A 17,522-nucleotide genomic window follows, 5' to 3' on the forward strand; every position below is an offset into this window, starting at 1 on the left:
TTTTGTAGTGCTGGGCGGTATGACCAAAAGTTTATATCACTGTATTTTTCAAAATTATACCGGGTTTCACGGTACATGACGGTTTTTTTTTTTCATGCATGACCGGGCGTTAACCATTTTTTCTACTGATTGAGAGAGGAAATACTGCAGTATATTGACTTGCCCTATTTTACTGTCATGATGAGTGAATATTGTCAAAAAATACCACACTAAATAGTGACTAAACACGACCCCTTTTAATACATGTTAACCAGGAGTCACTCTCATTTATAATCGCGGCATCGTCTGATAAAATCAACGTGCATCTACACTAAAGAGCGGCTATGCGGTTGTTTTGGCTATATTACTTTTTTGTCTCATGCAGCGCACTGCCTGCGTCTGAGTAACAAACTAAAAAAAACAACAAACAAAAAAGTGCATGTGATATTAACAGACGAACTACGCTCATATTTATAATTCCAAACAATCAGTAAGCGACAGGTGCTTGGAAATGCTGTTTTGTACTCATTTATTGACGAGTCGGCGGTGGTGCGGCCAACTGAATGCGCTGCTTCTCTGCCGCTCACTGCACAGAACAGACGCCGAGAGAGGTGACACTTCTCCGGGAAAGTCAGACCTCGCATTCGCGGGACAGCACTGGTGAAATCTTCCAACTGAACCATAGCTAAGGTTTATCCAAAAAAGTCGCTAGGTTTGTCAGTATGAATATTCTATGGAAAAAAGCCGCTAAAAGGGTCTGAAAGTTGCTAAATCTAGTTCTGAAGTCGCGCTCGTGTGTGTGAGACGCGGGAGCTGATGGCAGGGGGCGGTGGATATTTGTGGCGGTCAATGTGGATATTGTGGATGAGTTCTTCTGTCATCACGTTCTATTAGTTCTACAGCTTCAGTTTCGGAACTTTTACGCTTCGTAACACATACAAACAGTGCAACAGTGAAAAGGGACCCCTTTCAAACAGTGTCGCGTTCTGAACGTTGTTTAAGCGACATACACACCGGTATTGCGGTATTTAAAAAAATAATATCATAAAAATAAACACCGGTATTCGGTATGAACCGGTATACCGCCCAGCACTAGGTAGTAGCAAGCAAGGAAGCTCACTACGTTTTGGAAAGCAGTTAGCATAACTTTAGTAAAAACTATATTTTCAAAGGCCGTAAACAAAACCAAACAGTTCCCTTTACACAGTGTCTATATTAGCAATCAAACGAAAATCTGGGAGTTGATGGATTGGGATGGATCCCATGGCCCTCCCACATCACAACTGAAGTGTGCAGAGCAGTACTCGGACATTAGGGTTGGGCGATGTCTAGCAAATTGGCATTGGACGATGTCTATGTCATCGGGGGGCGGGGTTAGGGGGTGTGCCCGAAGCGTGATGCAGAAAGGCATGCTTGCCAGCGGTAGACGGCTGCATTACAGTACATGAAAGTTCACTTACCACATACACAGAGTAAGGAGAGATGACTGATAGGACAATGGCGAATGATTTGCAGATACTGAGCACCACTGACAAATATCTAATCTTGTAAAATGTGTGGTAGGTTAGGGCTGGGCGATATAGCTAAAAAATTTATCAACGATATAATGTTTCATATCGTTCGGTATCGATAATTATTGACATTTTTTATAACCTTTTTTAAAACAAAGAGCAATAGAAAAAAATGTTTTACATTAAACCACTGTATTTTTAAATTAACTCAATTTATTGAGACAAACAACTAATTTTTTTTTTTTTAACAGTCAAAAACAAAATTAAAATTAAACAAATATCTAATTTCTAAAGTTTTATATGCATCGGCGATGGACGATGGCATCGTCTATCGGCCCAACCCTTTCGGACATCTAATCCCCCTCCATAAATCCTTGGGACATGCATGAACCACACGCTAAGGCCAATGCCATAGCTGCTGCTAAAGTCTGAGTAGATAAAAGAAAAAAGGTCACATCTAATCCCAACATTTGTTACATCTGATAGACGGAAGGATCAGGCCTAAGAGATCAAGAACGGTGACATAACACACAACTCACTTTCTCAACAGACTGCGAGCATTGAGATTGAAGTAGATCGTAATCTGTACCTTGCTGATATTCTGTTAAATGCCATGACAATGGTGGGGGAAGAGAAAGTTTAACTTGAATAGTGAACTTTTGGCCTAGTAGATAAGTTTTAAGCTGGCAACCGGAAGGTAACTGGTTCAATCCCCAAAGTGATCAAGACGCACCATTGTGCAAGGCACTTAACCCCAGGTTACACTTGGGGAAGATTGTCCCTGAAAACCATTTGGATAAAAGCGACTAGTAAATGAGTAGTTACTAAACCACTGGATTAAGTCTTAACTTTAAGAGGCCGAGAGAAATTAGAAATATTCTTGGCGTAATGCAACAGGTTGATGTCCAGCTGACATATATAATCTGAAACTGAACAGACTCACTCACTGACTATGTATCAGGTTAAAGGTTCAGATTCATACAAATTGAACTGTGGATTAAAGGAATAATTTGGGTTGAGAACAAGTTTAACTCAACTGACAACATGGATTACCACAAAAAAATTATTCCAACTTGTCCCTCCTTTTCTTTAAACAAAACAAAAATAGAAGTTACAGTGAGGCACTTACAGTGAAAGTGAATGGCACCAATTTTTAGAGCATTTAAAAGCAGAAATGCTTATGATTTTTTCAAAGCACTTTAATTATTTTATTAATACCGAGTATGTAAAACCATGTAATTTGTTGTTTTCATGGTTTAGGGATTTGTCATCGCAACAAAGTTGTAAAACTTAAACTTCTTAAAAGCTTAGTAAGTGATTTTTTTCACACTAATATCATATTAATGCTCATATTCTTTAGGTTCTGTTTTATTGTAGAGTATTTATTGTTTACAAATTGGCCCCTTTTACTTCCATTCTAAGTTTCTCAGGGTAATGTACATTTTTAAAAGAAGGAGGACAAGTAGAAATAAATTTTTGTTGTAAAAAATTACAACAAAATTTTTTTGTTGTAAAAGTTTGTTGTCACTGCAAATGTTCTGAACCTGGATTATTCTTTTAAGAAGAAATCTCTTCTTTGCCAGAACCGCTGAGCTTCAGAGAGGCCCTGAGCCAAGAACATGCTGTGGTCCCAGGAGACACTCTCGGTCCACATTAAAATGTCAAGACAGGTGAGTCAAAGACTAAAAAAGACAGGAGACACATGGCTAAAGGTGCACGTGATGTATCCTTCTGAGCCTCTGGTCACAGTCGATTTAATTTAAAATGAGCACATGCGATTTTGCCTTACAGACATGGCATAAAACGAGCTGATGACTTGATAAAGTGAGGGAGGAACGGGATGTTTTCTAGCTGTAGCTGGAGTTCAATGCTGTATCATTAAGCTTAAATTCCCATCCCATATTACAAACAAACGAAACGTCAGCACATTGGACAGCCCAAAAAATCCAGCGACGGGGCGTGAGCGCAAATTCCTCATCTTTTTTAAATTGATGTAGCAACATACTGCACATTCTTCAGGAGGAACGTAACAAATCGAGCAGGTGTTTGACTCACCTTGAGCTTTTTGTTGAGTTTACAGCAGTATCTGTACAGCATAGCGAGGTTGAGGGGACCAAAATCAGCATAAAAGCTATGAAAGAGAACAACAATGTTACCCTTCATTGTTTAATAAGAAAAAAACACAGATTTATACAATTATTTAAATAGTCAACATGGACGGATTATGGCTTAGGCTAATGGGGCCAGGGCCCCGTGGTCTTTGACTGTCAGGGGCCTCAATCTGTGGCCCAAACGCCCGGAATAAAGCCAATGCAGGTGTTAAACTGATATACAAAGACAAAAAAAATCTTTGTCTCATTTGGAATGTACTATACATACGTTGTGTTCATTCTTGCAATTTCAAATATAAGCAATAAATTCGCATATTGGAATGTACTTGTTACTCAAACATTATATTTTGCAATTATGATAAAAGGAGGCCTCTAAAAAGACCATAACCCATCCTTGGAAGTCAGTCTCAAACAGTGTTTTCTTTCAAAATATCTGTCAGAATGATGCAAAGAACATAAGTTCCATTTTTCTCTAATCTTCCCACATGCGGAAATTCAAAACAAATGACTGACAGGTCCATTATGGAACGTTGGAGATAAAAATGCAACTTTTACTAAAGGAAACGTTCGATTAAAGAGTTACGTAACAGATTTCGGAACAGTTTCCCGCCTGCTGGGTGGTTTTGGCTCTGAAAGATGACAGGGAGGGAAAACTCACTTTTCATACACAAACTCCTCATCCGTGCTGAAGTAATGCGTGTTTGCGGTGCTTTTCGGCTTGCTCCGTAAAGTTGCAAAATAGAGTCTATCTGGAAAAAAAAAAATTACACATGGTTGATTAAACAAGCCGGTACAGTTATAAAACAACTAATAATACTCTTCCGAGATAAGATTTTATCATTGGATTATTGGCTTGGGTTTAATCATCTGCAACAATGAACGTATCCCACTGTAGCTTTAAATACACTTAAATATGAATGTGAATCATCACATTACTGGGATTTTATTCAATACGGTAAGAGAAAGTCAAATGTTACATTAATACATTTTTATTTATTTATTTTTTGACAGATTTTATTTAAAAAATAAAAGTTTCTCCAAAAATCTAATCCACTAATCTATGAATCCATGTTTTTTTTATTATTATTATTATTCTATCACACAAAGAAGTGCCATCATTAAGTGTAAATTTAAGTATAAATTGCATTGTGACAATTAAAAAAGGTTGATTATATTAAGGTATATATAGCAAGAATAACAGGGTTGACAGTTCATTTAACCATTACTAGTCATGTGCTTGAGGTCATTAAACTACCAAGTGTTTATTAAAAATAAATGCTTATATTTCTGGAAATATCCAATTTTCAGTAACCAATATACAAAATCAGAATAACAGGGTTGACCATTTAAGACCTTCTAAAAAACACAAGACATTTGTCCTCAAAGAGGAGGATGGCTTTATGACAATGTTTTGCACATTAAGAGATTTTAATAACAGTCATCATGGTAACAGGGTTGATGCATTACCTGTGGACCCCCGTTATATATTATATACAAAATATATAATTCAAAACACAAGCTTTTATTTCGATTTCTCACTAGAACATTTTTCACACAAATGATAAATTAGAAAACACTAAAATACACTTAAATAAATAAATAATAACCAAACTTGCTGCAGATTTGCTAATAAGTTGAGAAAAAGTTAAATAACACACATCAACAGTTGGTGCAGGGATCTGATGACTGAAACAAGTACATCTCAGTCTGAGGTAACACAATGAATCAAAGTTATCCAAACTGAAGCGCTACGAAACTTAAACTCACCTTTAACAAACTCCGCAGCACCTATTAAATAGTTTTCATCAGCCATTTTAAATAAAGTTGTGAGTATCGCGGAATGTTTTAAGGTGTCGAGAGTCATCGACGGAGCGCAGCTATTTCGAAAAGAAGAGCAAACTAACGTTAACGTTACTGCTGCTTTAAAATCCGTTTCCTCTCACGGATGCAACTTCTCTCTTAACTGATGGCGCAAATATTCCGAGTAGCTCAAGAACAGAAAAGCCCAATGAAATATGTAAACAAGGCACTCGTATCTCGTGGTATTCTTCCACGCGTAAAAGGTAATGAAATGAGCTGCAACTTCTCAAGCTGTTAAAACAACTCCAGCTGCGTCACTTCGGCATCCCAGCTCGCGCGTCCCGCGTTAAAGTGCTTGAACGATCAGCAGTTTTTTCTCTCGCGCGCGCCGTCAAAACAACATTCGTCGTATTATATATATCCGTTTTCGCTTCAAACTGGGCAGATACGAGTCGCGATCCTTTGCATGGTAACTCTGCCCTGGTCATTAGGTGGAAATATTTCCTTTGCCATGGTCGCGGACAGTCAAGAAAGAGCTTAAAGGGACGTCACGTGGTGCAGAGATGTCCAATCAGCGGCACGGAAGGATGTAACTCGGGTTAACTCTCGCTCGACCAATCAGAGGACGAGAGGTTGTTTTACTCTGAGACATCAACCTGCGTAATTCAACCTGTTTGTTTTACTCACTGCCCTCTCTTGACTTTTTTGTATATTCAGATACAGATATAAATAGAATATTGCTATGTTTTGTTATGTACATTGTTGTATATAAAAAGAAATTATTATACTAAATATTAGGACAAACTGTCTTTCTGTCAGTCTGTCCATTCGTCCGTCTATCTATCTATCTATCTATCTATCTATCTATCTGTCTGTCTGTCTGTCTGTCTGTCTGTCTATGTCTCTCTGTCCCTCCATCAGTCTATCTATCTATCTATCTATCTATCTGTCTATCTGTCTGTTGTCTGTCTGTCTGTCTGTCTCTGTCTCTCTATCCCTCCATCGGTCTGTCCATCATCTATCTATCTATCTATCTATCTATCTGTCTGTCTGTCTGTCTGTCTGTCTCTGTCTCTCTGTCCCTCCATCGGTCTGTTCATCTATCTATCTATCTATCTATCTATCTATCTATCTATCTATCTGTCTGTCTGTCTGTCTGTATGTCTCTGTCTCTCTGTCCCTCCATCGGTCTGTCCATCATCTATCTATCTATCTCTCTATCTATCTATCTATCTGTCTGTCTGTCTGTCTGTCTGTCTGTCTATCTGTCTCTCTGTCCCTCCATCAGTCTGTCCATCATTTATCTATCTATCTATCTATCTATCTATCTATCTATCTATCTGTCTGTCTGTCTCTGTCTCTCTGTCTCTCTGTCCCTCCATCAATCTGTCCATCATCTATCTATCTATCTATCTGTCTACCTATCTATCTATCTGTCTGTCTGTCTGTCTGTCTGTCTCTCTCTGTCTGTCTGTCTGTCTGTCTGTCTCTCTCTGTCTGTCTGTCTGTCTGTCTGTCTCTCTCTGTCTGTCTGTCTGTCTGTCTGTCTCTGTCTCTCTGTCTCTCTGTCCCTCCATCAATCTGTCCATCATCTATCTATCTATCTATCTATCTATCAGCACATAGTATCATCTGTGAACTCAAACACACGAGTCGTCAGACAGTCTGTAACACTGAGCTCAAATATCACTGGCCCACAGCAGACTGTTTATTGGGGTCATTCACAACAGCAGCTGGAGAGATCATGTATGAGGCTGATCACAGTGTGGTCACCACAGCTTCTAAATAGTTCAGTGCGAGCAGATGGACGTCATGAAGCAGATTAATAATGTGGGTCCATTCATGACAGCTCAGTCTGATCTTTCTGTATTGTTTTTTAAGTGTTTAGGCAGCAAACAAAGCAAACCAGGATGTTTTGGTGCATTGCGCATAGGATTTGAATAATCTGCAAATGAGTAAACAACACAGTGAACCCACTGCCCTTGGCTAGAGGAACTAGCTTGTGCTTCTTTTTGATATTACTACATTAGCATATTAGTAGAGCCTTAAAGGAGGGCGGTGTTGGTTGCAACCAAAAAAAAAAGAAAATTGTGTCCTTATTTATTCATCCTCATGCTGTTCCAAACGTCCTCTCTTTCATTTGTGAAACACAAAAGAAGATATTTTGAAAGTCGGGGGAATCCATTTATTTTGGAATTCACTGACTTTCATTGTATGGAGAAAAAGGTTCTTCAAAATATCTGCATACAGTATATAATAATTGTTTTTGTTTTGTTTTAAATTTAATAAAATGATTAAATAGTAATTATTTAACAATTTTAAAAATCCAAACTTTTAAGGTAATATCAAAATCCCAATTATGAAATTGGTCAAATAAATAAATAAATAAATAAATAAATAATAATATAAATTTCAAAAATTTAGACATTTTTAATAATCATAGTTTTTGTTTGTTTGATCAGACTATATCCAAACATTTTTGGCAGTAGCTTCTTGTATTTTTTAATAATACAATCTTTTTTAAATAATTATAATAATTGTAATAATTAATAACTATTTATTAATTTTCCCTTTTTTAAATAAAAAAACTTTTAAATGAATCTCAACACACTTTTTAAATGAATATTTAATAAGAACAAATAAATAAATGAATGTAAATATATCAAATGAATAAATTTTTTTAATTGAGTTTTAAAATTCATTAATTTTTTGTTTGGTCATCCAGACCATATATGCAAAGATTTTCTTATATATACGGTAGTCATTTTTGCCAGTAGTTTCTTGTATTTTCAATCATTAATAGCATTTAAAATTAGTAACTATTTATTAATTTTACATTATTTTTATCAATTAAAAAATATAATCTTATATATTTAAACTTAATATTTAAAAAAAAGAAATTGACATATAAATTAATTTTTATGAATATATCAAATAAATACATTGTTTTTAAATGTAAATTTAAAAATTTAAATTAAATTAAAAATTCACACATGTTTGAAATGACAACATTTTGGGTGAACTATGTATAGGCCTATATATCTACTATTGGAGACATCAATGCATCCTATGGTATCATACTACAATACCAAAGACTGGTATCACATGCAACTTCCAAGTCATATAAACAATGCTCATCTTCAAACAAAGTCCATCTTACCTCCTACCAAGGAGATCCAGACCTTTTGTACGGCTGTGGCTGACTGGCTCCATTCGCTATTCTCCTGGGATCTCCAGGATACAGCGTCTGACATGCCTTCATGGAGGTTTAGCAGGGCCGGGTTTGGTGGGACCCTCTGGAACGGACCCTAGACCACAATGTGCAGTGGTCTATGGGGACAGAGTGTGCCAGTGGAACAGAACAGGGAGGATCCGGCTCACACGGCCCGCTCAGGTTTCCTCACATGCCACTCATGTTACGGTCCTGGTAAGGTGTGACTTTCAGGGTTCCTTGTGTTACTTTTCCGAACAGAGTGCACTAATGTGACGTTTCTTCCTCTGGATATGGTTCCAGGTTGTCATCGTGTCACATATAGTGTATCTATGCTTTTCAGAGCATGCTAGCTATTGTTTTGGTTCTGTACAGGCGGATGCTGCTCTGACATCGTGGAAAAGTAAATTCCAGGTTTCACGTGCTAGTGTGCTAGTGAAAATGAGTGTTTTCACTGTGTGTTTTAAGGTCAGCCATTGACACGGCTTTCAAGAGGTGATCAAGGTCACGTAGACTACTTACTGTAAGTTGTTGTTGTTTTTTTATCAGTGGTCAAAATAGATTGAAAAAGTGAAGTGAAGTGATACTAGACTCTCAAAAAAAAAAAAAAAGTAATATAAAAATATATTATTAGAACAAAAATATGTAATTAAAAATATTTTGTTGAAATAAATATTAACTGAAACAAAATATCAATTATAAAATAAAACAAACATTTCTCATTTCATTTAGTTTACTAAAACAATCAAAACTAAACATGAAATAAAATAAATAAACATATTATAATAAATACATAATTAAAAACGTTTTTTTGTTCAAATAAATTATAAAATATAAATATGAAAAACAATATACTAAGATAATTAAAACTAAACATGAAATAAAAATAAATTAATAAACAGACATATTTAAAGAACACAAACAATAGTCAAAATGACAATAACACAACAAAATTGCACATATATATGCAATATACTCCATATGTTCCATCATATTAGTTGAGAAAAATATTTGAAATAGATTTATCACCATGGAGTTTCATAAAATAAAAGATTATGAAAATGGAACATTACAGGTGTATTATTGCCTAGCATTAATCGTTATGCTGCATATCAAAGTAGGTCACATAGAAATGTTATCTATGATGTCATGCTTGTCCACCAAACCGCAAAATCATAAAACGTTATGTACTTTATGTTCAGTCAGCTCTGACAACAGCGTTATCGTGATTTATGTACAAACCCATATGCCAGGGACCTAGATTATGTCTAATTAAGCCTTTTTACATAGCAAGCTTTCTTAGGCTTTGCAAGGCAGATTTAGGTCAGCAACTTCCTGTAATTTTAATTTGTAATAAAAACATTTCAATTAATATTTTTTTTATTAATTTGTACAATTATTTTTAACAAATAAAAAACTTAAACTTTAATATTAACCACAAAATTGCAACTATAAAACATAATATATAAATAGATTATATAAATATAAAAATAAATTTTTATAATTTTTAAATTACATATTTTTTTTAAATAATTATTAGTCACACTATTTTTATAAATTCCAGTTTAAATTCAAATCATCCATTTAATTTATAAAAAAATCAAAATTTTAACATTTTAAAACCCAATAATAAAGTTAATGTAAAAATAATATGTAAAGTTATGTAATTATATCAAATTAATAATTTTTTTAAGAATCTGAGTTTGTTTGTTTGATTATCCAGACCATAAGCAAAGCTTTTCTTATATAGTCATTTTTGTCATATAAAATAAATTCATTTAAAACTCCAGACCATATGCAGAGATTACCTTTTGAGCTTTGCCAGTGTTTAATTACTCCCCACAGCAACACATGCTTTTGACAGACAGCCAATGATCAGACTGCCGGCCCATTGAATGCCCTTCAGAAGCCACACCCACCGCCCCCCGCAGGGAGCCTTCTCCTTTTAACAATGTAGATGTGCCCTTTCCAGACCCAAGGGCTCCATGCATATTCACGTATCATCACATGGTTTCCCCTATTCTCTTCTGCTCCCCCTATTGTCCTGGCATCTGCCGGCAGTAATTGTGCCGGCTGGAGCACAAAGGAGCCGAGGGAAGACACTCCAGTTGGACCGGCAACAGCTAACACTTGTAGGCCATCTCTCTTTCTTTGAAGAAAGTGGATAACTGAACAGTTGATGGTAGCCATTGACTTCCATAGTATTTTTTTCATACTATTGAAGTCAATGGCTACCGTCAACTGTTTCACAACATTCATCAAAATATCTTTAATGGTCAACAGAAACTCATACAGGTTTGGAACAACCTAAGGGTGAGTAAATGACAATTTTGGGTGAACGATCCCTTTAAATACAGATAAATCATCCAATTATGGGGGGAAAAAAACACAGAATCAAGGTAAAATATTGTATGTCTACCACTCATTTTATTGTATTTTTTCTCCACAATTTTTAACGCAAATAACAAAAGAACACGGTCACCGTATGTAGCCTCAAAATGCAAAAATAATTGCGCAAAAAAAAAATCCATCTTATAAATAACAAACAGAAATAATGATAAAGAATTAATCCTTTTTAAGAGTCAAAAAGACCAAATTATCTAAGAATGTTAATGAGAATAGTATAAGATGGCAATAAAATTTTCGAAACAATGCAGAAACGACTTAAATAAATACAAAAAAAAAGCAGCTACATGGAACCATAAACTTGGATGAAAAACTTTCTTTTCCTCCTCGTACACACAGTGCACTAATTTACCAGTGACATACATAGATTTTACTACGTTCATGCAAATTGTTTAAGCTATTGTTATTGTTAACAGTATCGGAAGGATTTAATGAAACTTTAAGGCTTGTGTTAGCGTGCGGAAAGCAAATTTGCCCAAAAACAGTCAGGATTCTGCGAATATTGCGTGAAGAGTTCAAAGTATCCGTTTCATTACAGTGTAAGGCAATACCCTGAGTAACAACGAAAGTTTCAGAAGGGGACACAACAGGGAACAAATGTGGACAGACTCAGTGGTCACCGCCAAAAATCAAATTGTTAATCGCAACTAACAAAGATAATGAAGTTATCTTTGCATTATCCAGTCAGTTACAGTAGTAGTGTGTCTCTGCTACAAGTCCTCCTCATCTCGGCTGGGGACAAGCCGATGACGATGAATCCATGCGTTCACAAGCTAGGATTGGTGGCACCCACTCCTTGGCACTCGATAATGTAGGTATCGTTGTTGCCGTGCTCATCCTCTGCTTTGCGTATAACAAATTTAGCCTGCAAAATAAAGAAAATGAGTTAAAGTCCCCCTAGTTTTTAAACAAACGTAGTTTTTAGTGCCTATAAAGTGAGTCTAGGTCTGAACTTACGTTCGTGAGCTGCTCGGCCATGTGGATTGCCGTTTGTGTGTGGAGAGTGATCGGGCCTGTTCGCATTCTGGATGTGCCGTTTGCCAAGGCCATGAAAATAATAAGCTGTAAAAAAGCAACGTATAATTACTTTCCAGACAAGCACTTTTTTTTTTATGTTGCACTGAAACAAAAAAATGTAGTGCAAAGCAAAAAAAATAAAAAATAAAAAATAAAAAAAGCGTGTTGTGGTTATGTTATTCATGAAAAAAGAAAATGCTAATAATATGTAGAAAAGTAAAAAAAAACAATGTGATTTAATAGCATTTTTTCAAGGCTAGTTACAAAACAAACAAACAAAAAACAAGCAAAGTAAAAAAAACTAAAAGAGTATTGTTGTGTTTTGAGAGCTAGTTACAAAAAACAAATATTAAACCAATGAATTAAAGAATTGTAAATTAGGTAGAGACGTTAAAAAACGTTTTTAAGGAGTTTTTTCAATATTATATACATTAAAAGAAACATAAAATACATATCAAAGTAAAACAAAAACAAAGCATGTTGTGGTTAAAAGCTTTTTTCAAGGCTAGTTACAAGAAAAACAAATTATGTTGTGAAATAAAAACCAAAACAAAAAGCTTGTTGTGGTTTAAGAGCTAGCTACAAAAAACAAATGTAAAACCAATTTTTAACCCTTTGATGAGTACGATCACACCGGTGTGATTAGAATGTTCAGTGCGTCACGTGATCAACTGCTGAATTCAAATCTGCTTTCACGCTTTGGCTTAAAGGGACTTTGTTATAGATCAACTAATATGGTCATTATAAAGGTGTTTAAACCCCCAAATACATTTACTTGCATATACTTAATCGGAATATCAGATATTTCATAATATAGTGAACATGTTTGTGCTTTTTTTTTTTATAAAAAAGGAAAAATGAAACAAGCGATAAATCTGTGATACAGCGCTATTGTGGCTGCGGTGTGTCATGTGACAAGCATGACGCGTCACCATGGAAACAATAAGGCTATACATTCTAAAATAATGGTCGCCTAAAATAAACTCACGCTGGGGGCTCGGCTGGAATATTTTAAACTCACGTTAAAAAAAAAGGAAATTATGTGGAGAATAATTTTATTTTATTTTTTTTTTTACTTCTTGTGGTTAAGGAGCTTTTTGTCCAACATTTTTCACACACAATTTTTTTTTTAATAAAGTAAAAAAAAAAACATTTTGGTTAAGGATTTTTTTTCCCTCAACACTAGTTACAGGAAGAAAGTAAAACAAAATGTATAATTACTCTCCAGACAAACACGTATTGTGTGCCTGACCTGGTCTTGCAAGAACTCATCCACGCAACCATTATGCCTGATGTTTCTTAGCAACATTTCTGCAGCCTCGATGCCAACTTTGTCAGCATATACACCTGAAGACAAAACAGAAAGAACATAAGCACGGTAAATTTTTACATTCATATTAATTTTAATAATGAATCATCATAGTAGGGGAACCTATTAGACATTGTCTTGTCCACATTAAAAGTCAAAGCACAAATGAACAGGCTTTTCATTGTGACGTATCGCCCTCTAGTGCCAAAACTATGACACTGAATTAATTCTTCAGGACTGGGCAACTAGACAAGCCTTACCTTTTTTCCCAAGAGATGATCCTGCAAATATGCAGCCGGTGGATTCAAAAATAGAAACGTAAATTATGTAGTGAAGAAAAATCTAAAAGTAAACGGGGTTTATGAATTTTTCGCCCCATGCTACTTATGAGAAAGAAACAAATTACGTGTTGAAGAAATAAAAAATTAAGTATGTTGTTGTTTCAAGTCTACGTACTAAAGCGATTTAGTCTGCTTTTATTAAAAGCAGATTTAGATGTTGTGGGAGAATTCTTTTTTCCATGGCCAATTAGCATTAAAAAAATTGTGTAGTTAAGCTAATCAAACTGAAAAAAGTAAACAATCTTATACCTTAAAGGGCAGCACTCCAGCCACGAAGGCCCTGCCGTAGATCTTGGTGATGTTTCCTCTTTCGGTCATGTTGATGGGACTCAGTTCCTTCACAGGGTTCACCTTGAGCACCACCTCACCACCTCCCTTAGGATAGTATCCTCTGTTTTCGCCAAAAAAAGATTTTGAAAACGTTTTAGGTTTTACTTTTTAAGGACTACAATCAGATCTGCACCAAAGTTGCGCTTCAATACCTCATTTTTAAATCACAGTCAAACTGAACTCCGAATCTCTCCACTATCGGTTTGAAGACCTAAAAAAGATTTGAACGTCAGAATTAGAAGGATGTCCACAGCTGATGACTCAATCCGGCCCTGCCCAGTGCGCAAACATACATCTACACATACCTTCAATGTGTAGTCGATCTGAGGTGCCATCTCAGCATTGGTTCCTCCCTTCAGGCACAGCTCTGACGGACCCTGAGCGAACAGGGCGCATGGCAGTGAGATCTGCATCAGCAGTCCCACACTTCTACACCACGGACAACAAAAGTACACTTAGGGGCCAAAAATGCTTCACAGTGTCACAAATTGGCATAATTTTACAGTTTAGCAGAAATGAGGCCGCATAAATGACTAAAAATGATACTCACCCAGCAGTCCGAGTATCTGCGACGTGATTCCCACCCTTGATTTTCCCAGGAGTGAGCGTAATTTCCGAGGATCCCACTGTGGCTCCTTCCAGATTGCCATTGCACATGTCCCTAACCAGCTCGAGACCTGACAGATGCTGAGGCCTGGTGACGTTGAACAGGGAGGGGGTGTCAGAATAACAATTGAAGAGAAAACTAAGTACATGCAGCTCAAAATACAGCTCATTTTGACCGAAAGAATCAGATTTGCTCCATTTATTGACAGGGGAATTAGACTAGATTGAGTTTTAGTAACTTTTTATATAGGCTGCATCTGTATTCTTAAAAAAAAAAAAAAGCACTAATGTACGCAACAAAGAAAAATATGGGTTACTAAAGAGTTTCGATAAAAATCCAGACCATTTAAAGAGATAAAAGTGAAGGGATAACATGGAAAGTAGTCATGTGCTTCAGTGCCAACTAACAAAGGGGAGCATTAAAAATTCATGGTAAAAGTATTTAACAGCATTTCTGTGGACTAGACAAGCCTTACCTTTTTTCCCAAGAGATGATCCTGCAAATATGCAGCCGGTGGATGATTCTGCAATTATTCTACCAGGAGACACAAAATATACAGACGTTAATCAAAACGGTATCGCAAAACAACTGCGGCAGATGGTTTGAGATCGGATGTACTCACATGATCCCGTTACCGTTGCCACAGGCCTTGTCCTTCTCTTGCAGAGACTGAATGTTGATGTACAGATCCTTAATTTCTTTCCTGATAGTGCGGACCGCTGCCGTGGACATGTCCTTCGCCAACTAAACATCAAGAACAATTCGACTGAAGTTTATGGAGAAGTAAAGAGCAGTTGCAAAATAAATGGAGTGTTTTATAAACAATAATGCCACTTTCTCCAAACAATGCTGATTAAAACCTAAAAAACAAAGCATGTTGTGCTTTACACAGTTTTCTCAAGGCCACTTATGGACTTAATGCTAGATAGTGTTGAAAGAAATGTAAATGATCTCTCTAAGACTAAGTAAATAAAAATGTAAAATATTTTGGTTGATAGCTTTTTTGCCAAGGCTAGTTACGAAAAAACAAACGTAAATTATGTAGCGAAATAACAAAAACAATGCATGTTGTGATTTAAGAGCATTTAAGGCTACTTAGAAAAACGTAAACTTATGTCAAATGCAACAAAATGTAAATTATGTAGAGAAGTAAAACACAAAAACAAAGCATGTTGTGGTTAAGGAGCTTTTTGTCCAACACTATTCACAAAAAGAAAAGAAAAACTTATGCACAAAAAAGAAACACTAGCACACAATTATGTAGCAAAGTCAAAAAAAAAAAAAAAAATTGGATTACTAAAGAGTTTCGATAAAAATCCAGACCATTTAAAGAGATAAAAGTGAAGGGATAACATGGAAAGTAGTCATGTGCTTCAGTGCCAACTAACAAAGGGGAGCATTAAAAATTCATGGTAAAAGTATTTAACAGCATTTCTGTGGGATAAACAACTGTTCAAAACAACTTTACTTAATATATAGTCGTATATCCATATGCTTGACTCCAAAAGTGAAGTGTAAATTGAGTTACTAGACTCCAACAACCAACTTTGCTTTGTTTCATATGCAACTCAGCGCGGCGGACAGCCTTAAAATCTGTCCTCCCTTTAAAGAGAAACATCCAAAATTTGTTTTTTAAAGAATTACCGACGACTACTAAATTCAATTCTGGCGATGCCATTCTAACATGTTCAACATTAAACCTTTAATCGGAGATATTAAAAAAAAAAAAAAGGCTCGAAATAGAACACTCACCCCTTCCATTACACTTCCGTCCATTTCGAACGTAGTTGCGGCCATTTTCGCGAAAAGCGAGAAATTGTTACGATGTATCGCAGTGTGGGAATAAAGAGCCTGAGCGCGACTTTCACACTGTACGAAAGTTAATATAAACCGGCGTATTGCCACAAACAATGCCGTGATAAACGCGAACTTCTCAAAAAAAACAAAAGCTCTGGGACTAGGGAAACTGCTCTTCGGAACTGAAAGAAGAAATTAACTTAATACGCAGCTGGGCCGACTGAAATAAATAAAGATGGATTTGACTCGCCCACAAATAAGAATTCAGCGAATTTCCTGGCAATGCGATCATTCACACTCTGGGCTGGCAACTACTCTTGCCAGTCACACTGCTATGGTGGACGGGCTCTGGGCATGCGCAGTAGTGTTGGGTCGTTCTTGAACGATTCGTTCGTTTTGAACGAATCTTTAATGTGACTCGGGAAGAACGAGTCGTCTCGGGGAGTGATTCGTTCAGTCGCGCATGCGCAACATCCTATAGGTTCTGTACTGGAATTAGTCAAGTAGTTCACCTGGTTCGAGTCTTCGGGTTTTTCCGAGTCGTTCGTTCATCACGTGACAGCCCCATAAGCTTTAACCAATGCAGTCTGAGCCGGGAAGAGAATTGATTAGTTCATCTCGAGTCTTCGGGTTTTTCGAGTCGTTCGTTCATCACGTGACAGCCCCATAAGCCCAAACCCGAAGACTTGTCAGATAAGAGGTGGTGAGCTAATCATAGACTGAAGACTCCCAGGTAAATTTGGGGGGGCGTGTCAAGATGGCGGAGTGACAAGTCGAACTTTTCGGTCCGAGTCGGTAAAATGATCCGAACTTCCCATCACTAATGCGCAGATGAGCGATGTCTGATTCGTTGGCGAATCGTTCTATTGAATCGGATCTTTTCAGTGGATTGTGTGAACCGATTAACTAAGCCGCTCCGTTCATTTAAAGGGGTCATATGATGCTTTTTTAAAGATCATTATTTTGTGTATTTGGTGTAACAGAATATGTTGACACGCTTTAATGTTCAAAAAACACATTATTTTTCAAATACTGTACATTATTGTAGGTCCTCTATGCCCCGCCTCTCTCAAACGCTTCGTTTTCTACAAAGCCCCCTCCTT

General features: G+C 36.4%; 2 protein-coding genes across 3 annotated transcripts in view; both read right to left on the minus strand.

Moving 5' to 3' along the window:
• LOC107757493 (dual specificity protein phosphatase CDC14A-like) overlaps nucleotides 1-8,710 on the minus strand; it is a 44,244-nt gene extending 35,534 nt beyond the window's left edge. Inside the window, exons 1-3 of one of the 2 annotated variants that reach the window (XM_016574979.1) lie at nucleotides 8,562-8,710; nucleotides 4,260-4,350; nucleotides 3,546-3,621 (exon numbers count right to left, since the gene is read on the minus strand). In XM_016574979.1, the coding sequence (XP_016430465.1) occupies nucleotides 3,546-3,621; nucleotides 4,260-4,350; nucleotides 8,562-8,655 (261 nt within the window). In that variant the 5' untranslated portion in view covers nucleotides 8,656-8,710. Of the gene's footprint in view, nucleotides 1-3,545; nucleotides 3,622-4,259; nucleotides 4,351-5,368; nucleotides 5,959-8,561 lie in introns of those variants that run through there. The other variant, XM_016574978.1, reaches the window with a different exon arrangement.
• A 2,321-nt stretch (nucleotides 8,711-11,031) lies between these two features.
• LOC107757457 (RNA 3'-terminal phosphate cyclase) lies at nucleotides 11,032-15,354 on the minus strand. Its single transcript, XM_016574932.1, has 10 exons — nucleotides 15,245-15,354; nucleotides 15,093-15,156; nucleotides 14,566-14,840; nucleotides 14,321-14,444; nucleotides 14,168-14,226; nucleotides 13,935-14,076; nucleotides 13,605-13,686; nucleotides 13,288-13,382; nucleotides 11,976-12,080; nucleotides 11,032-11,883 (listed from the first exon to the last, which is right to left on the minus strand). Exons 1-10 carry the CDS (start codon nucleotides 15,352-15,354, stop codon nucleotides 11,785-11,787), a joined length of 1,155 nt encoding a protein of 384 aa, XP_016430418.1. The 3' UTR covers nucleotides 11,032-11,784.
• Between the last annotated feature and the right edge of the window lie 2,168 nt (nucleotides 15,355-17,522).

This window comes from Sinocyclocheilus rhinocerous, unplaced genomic scaffold (genome assembly GCF_001515625.1).
Source record: "Sinocyclocheilus rhinocerous isolate Xijiao unplaced genomic scaffold, SAMN03320098_v1.1 scaffold2578, whole genome shotgun sequence".
Taxonomy (NCBI): Eukaryota; Metazoa; Chordata; class Actinopteri; order Cypriniformes; family Cyprinidae; genus Sinocyclocheilus; species Sinocyclocheilus rhinocerous.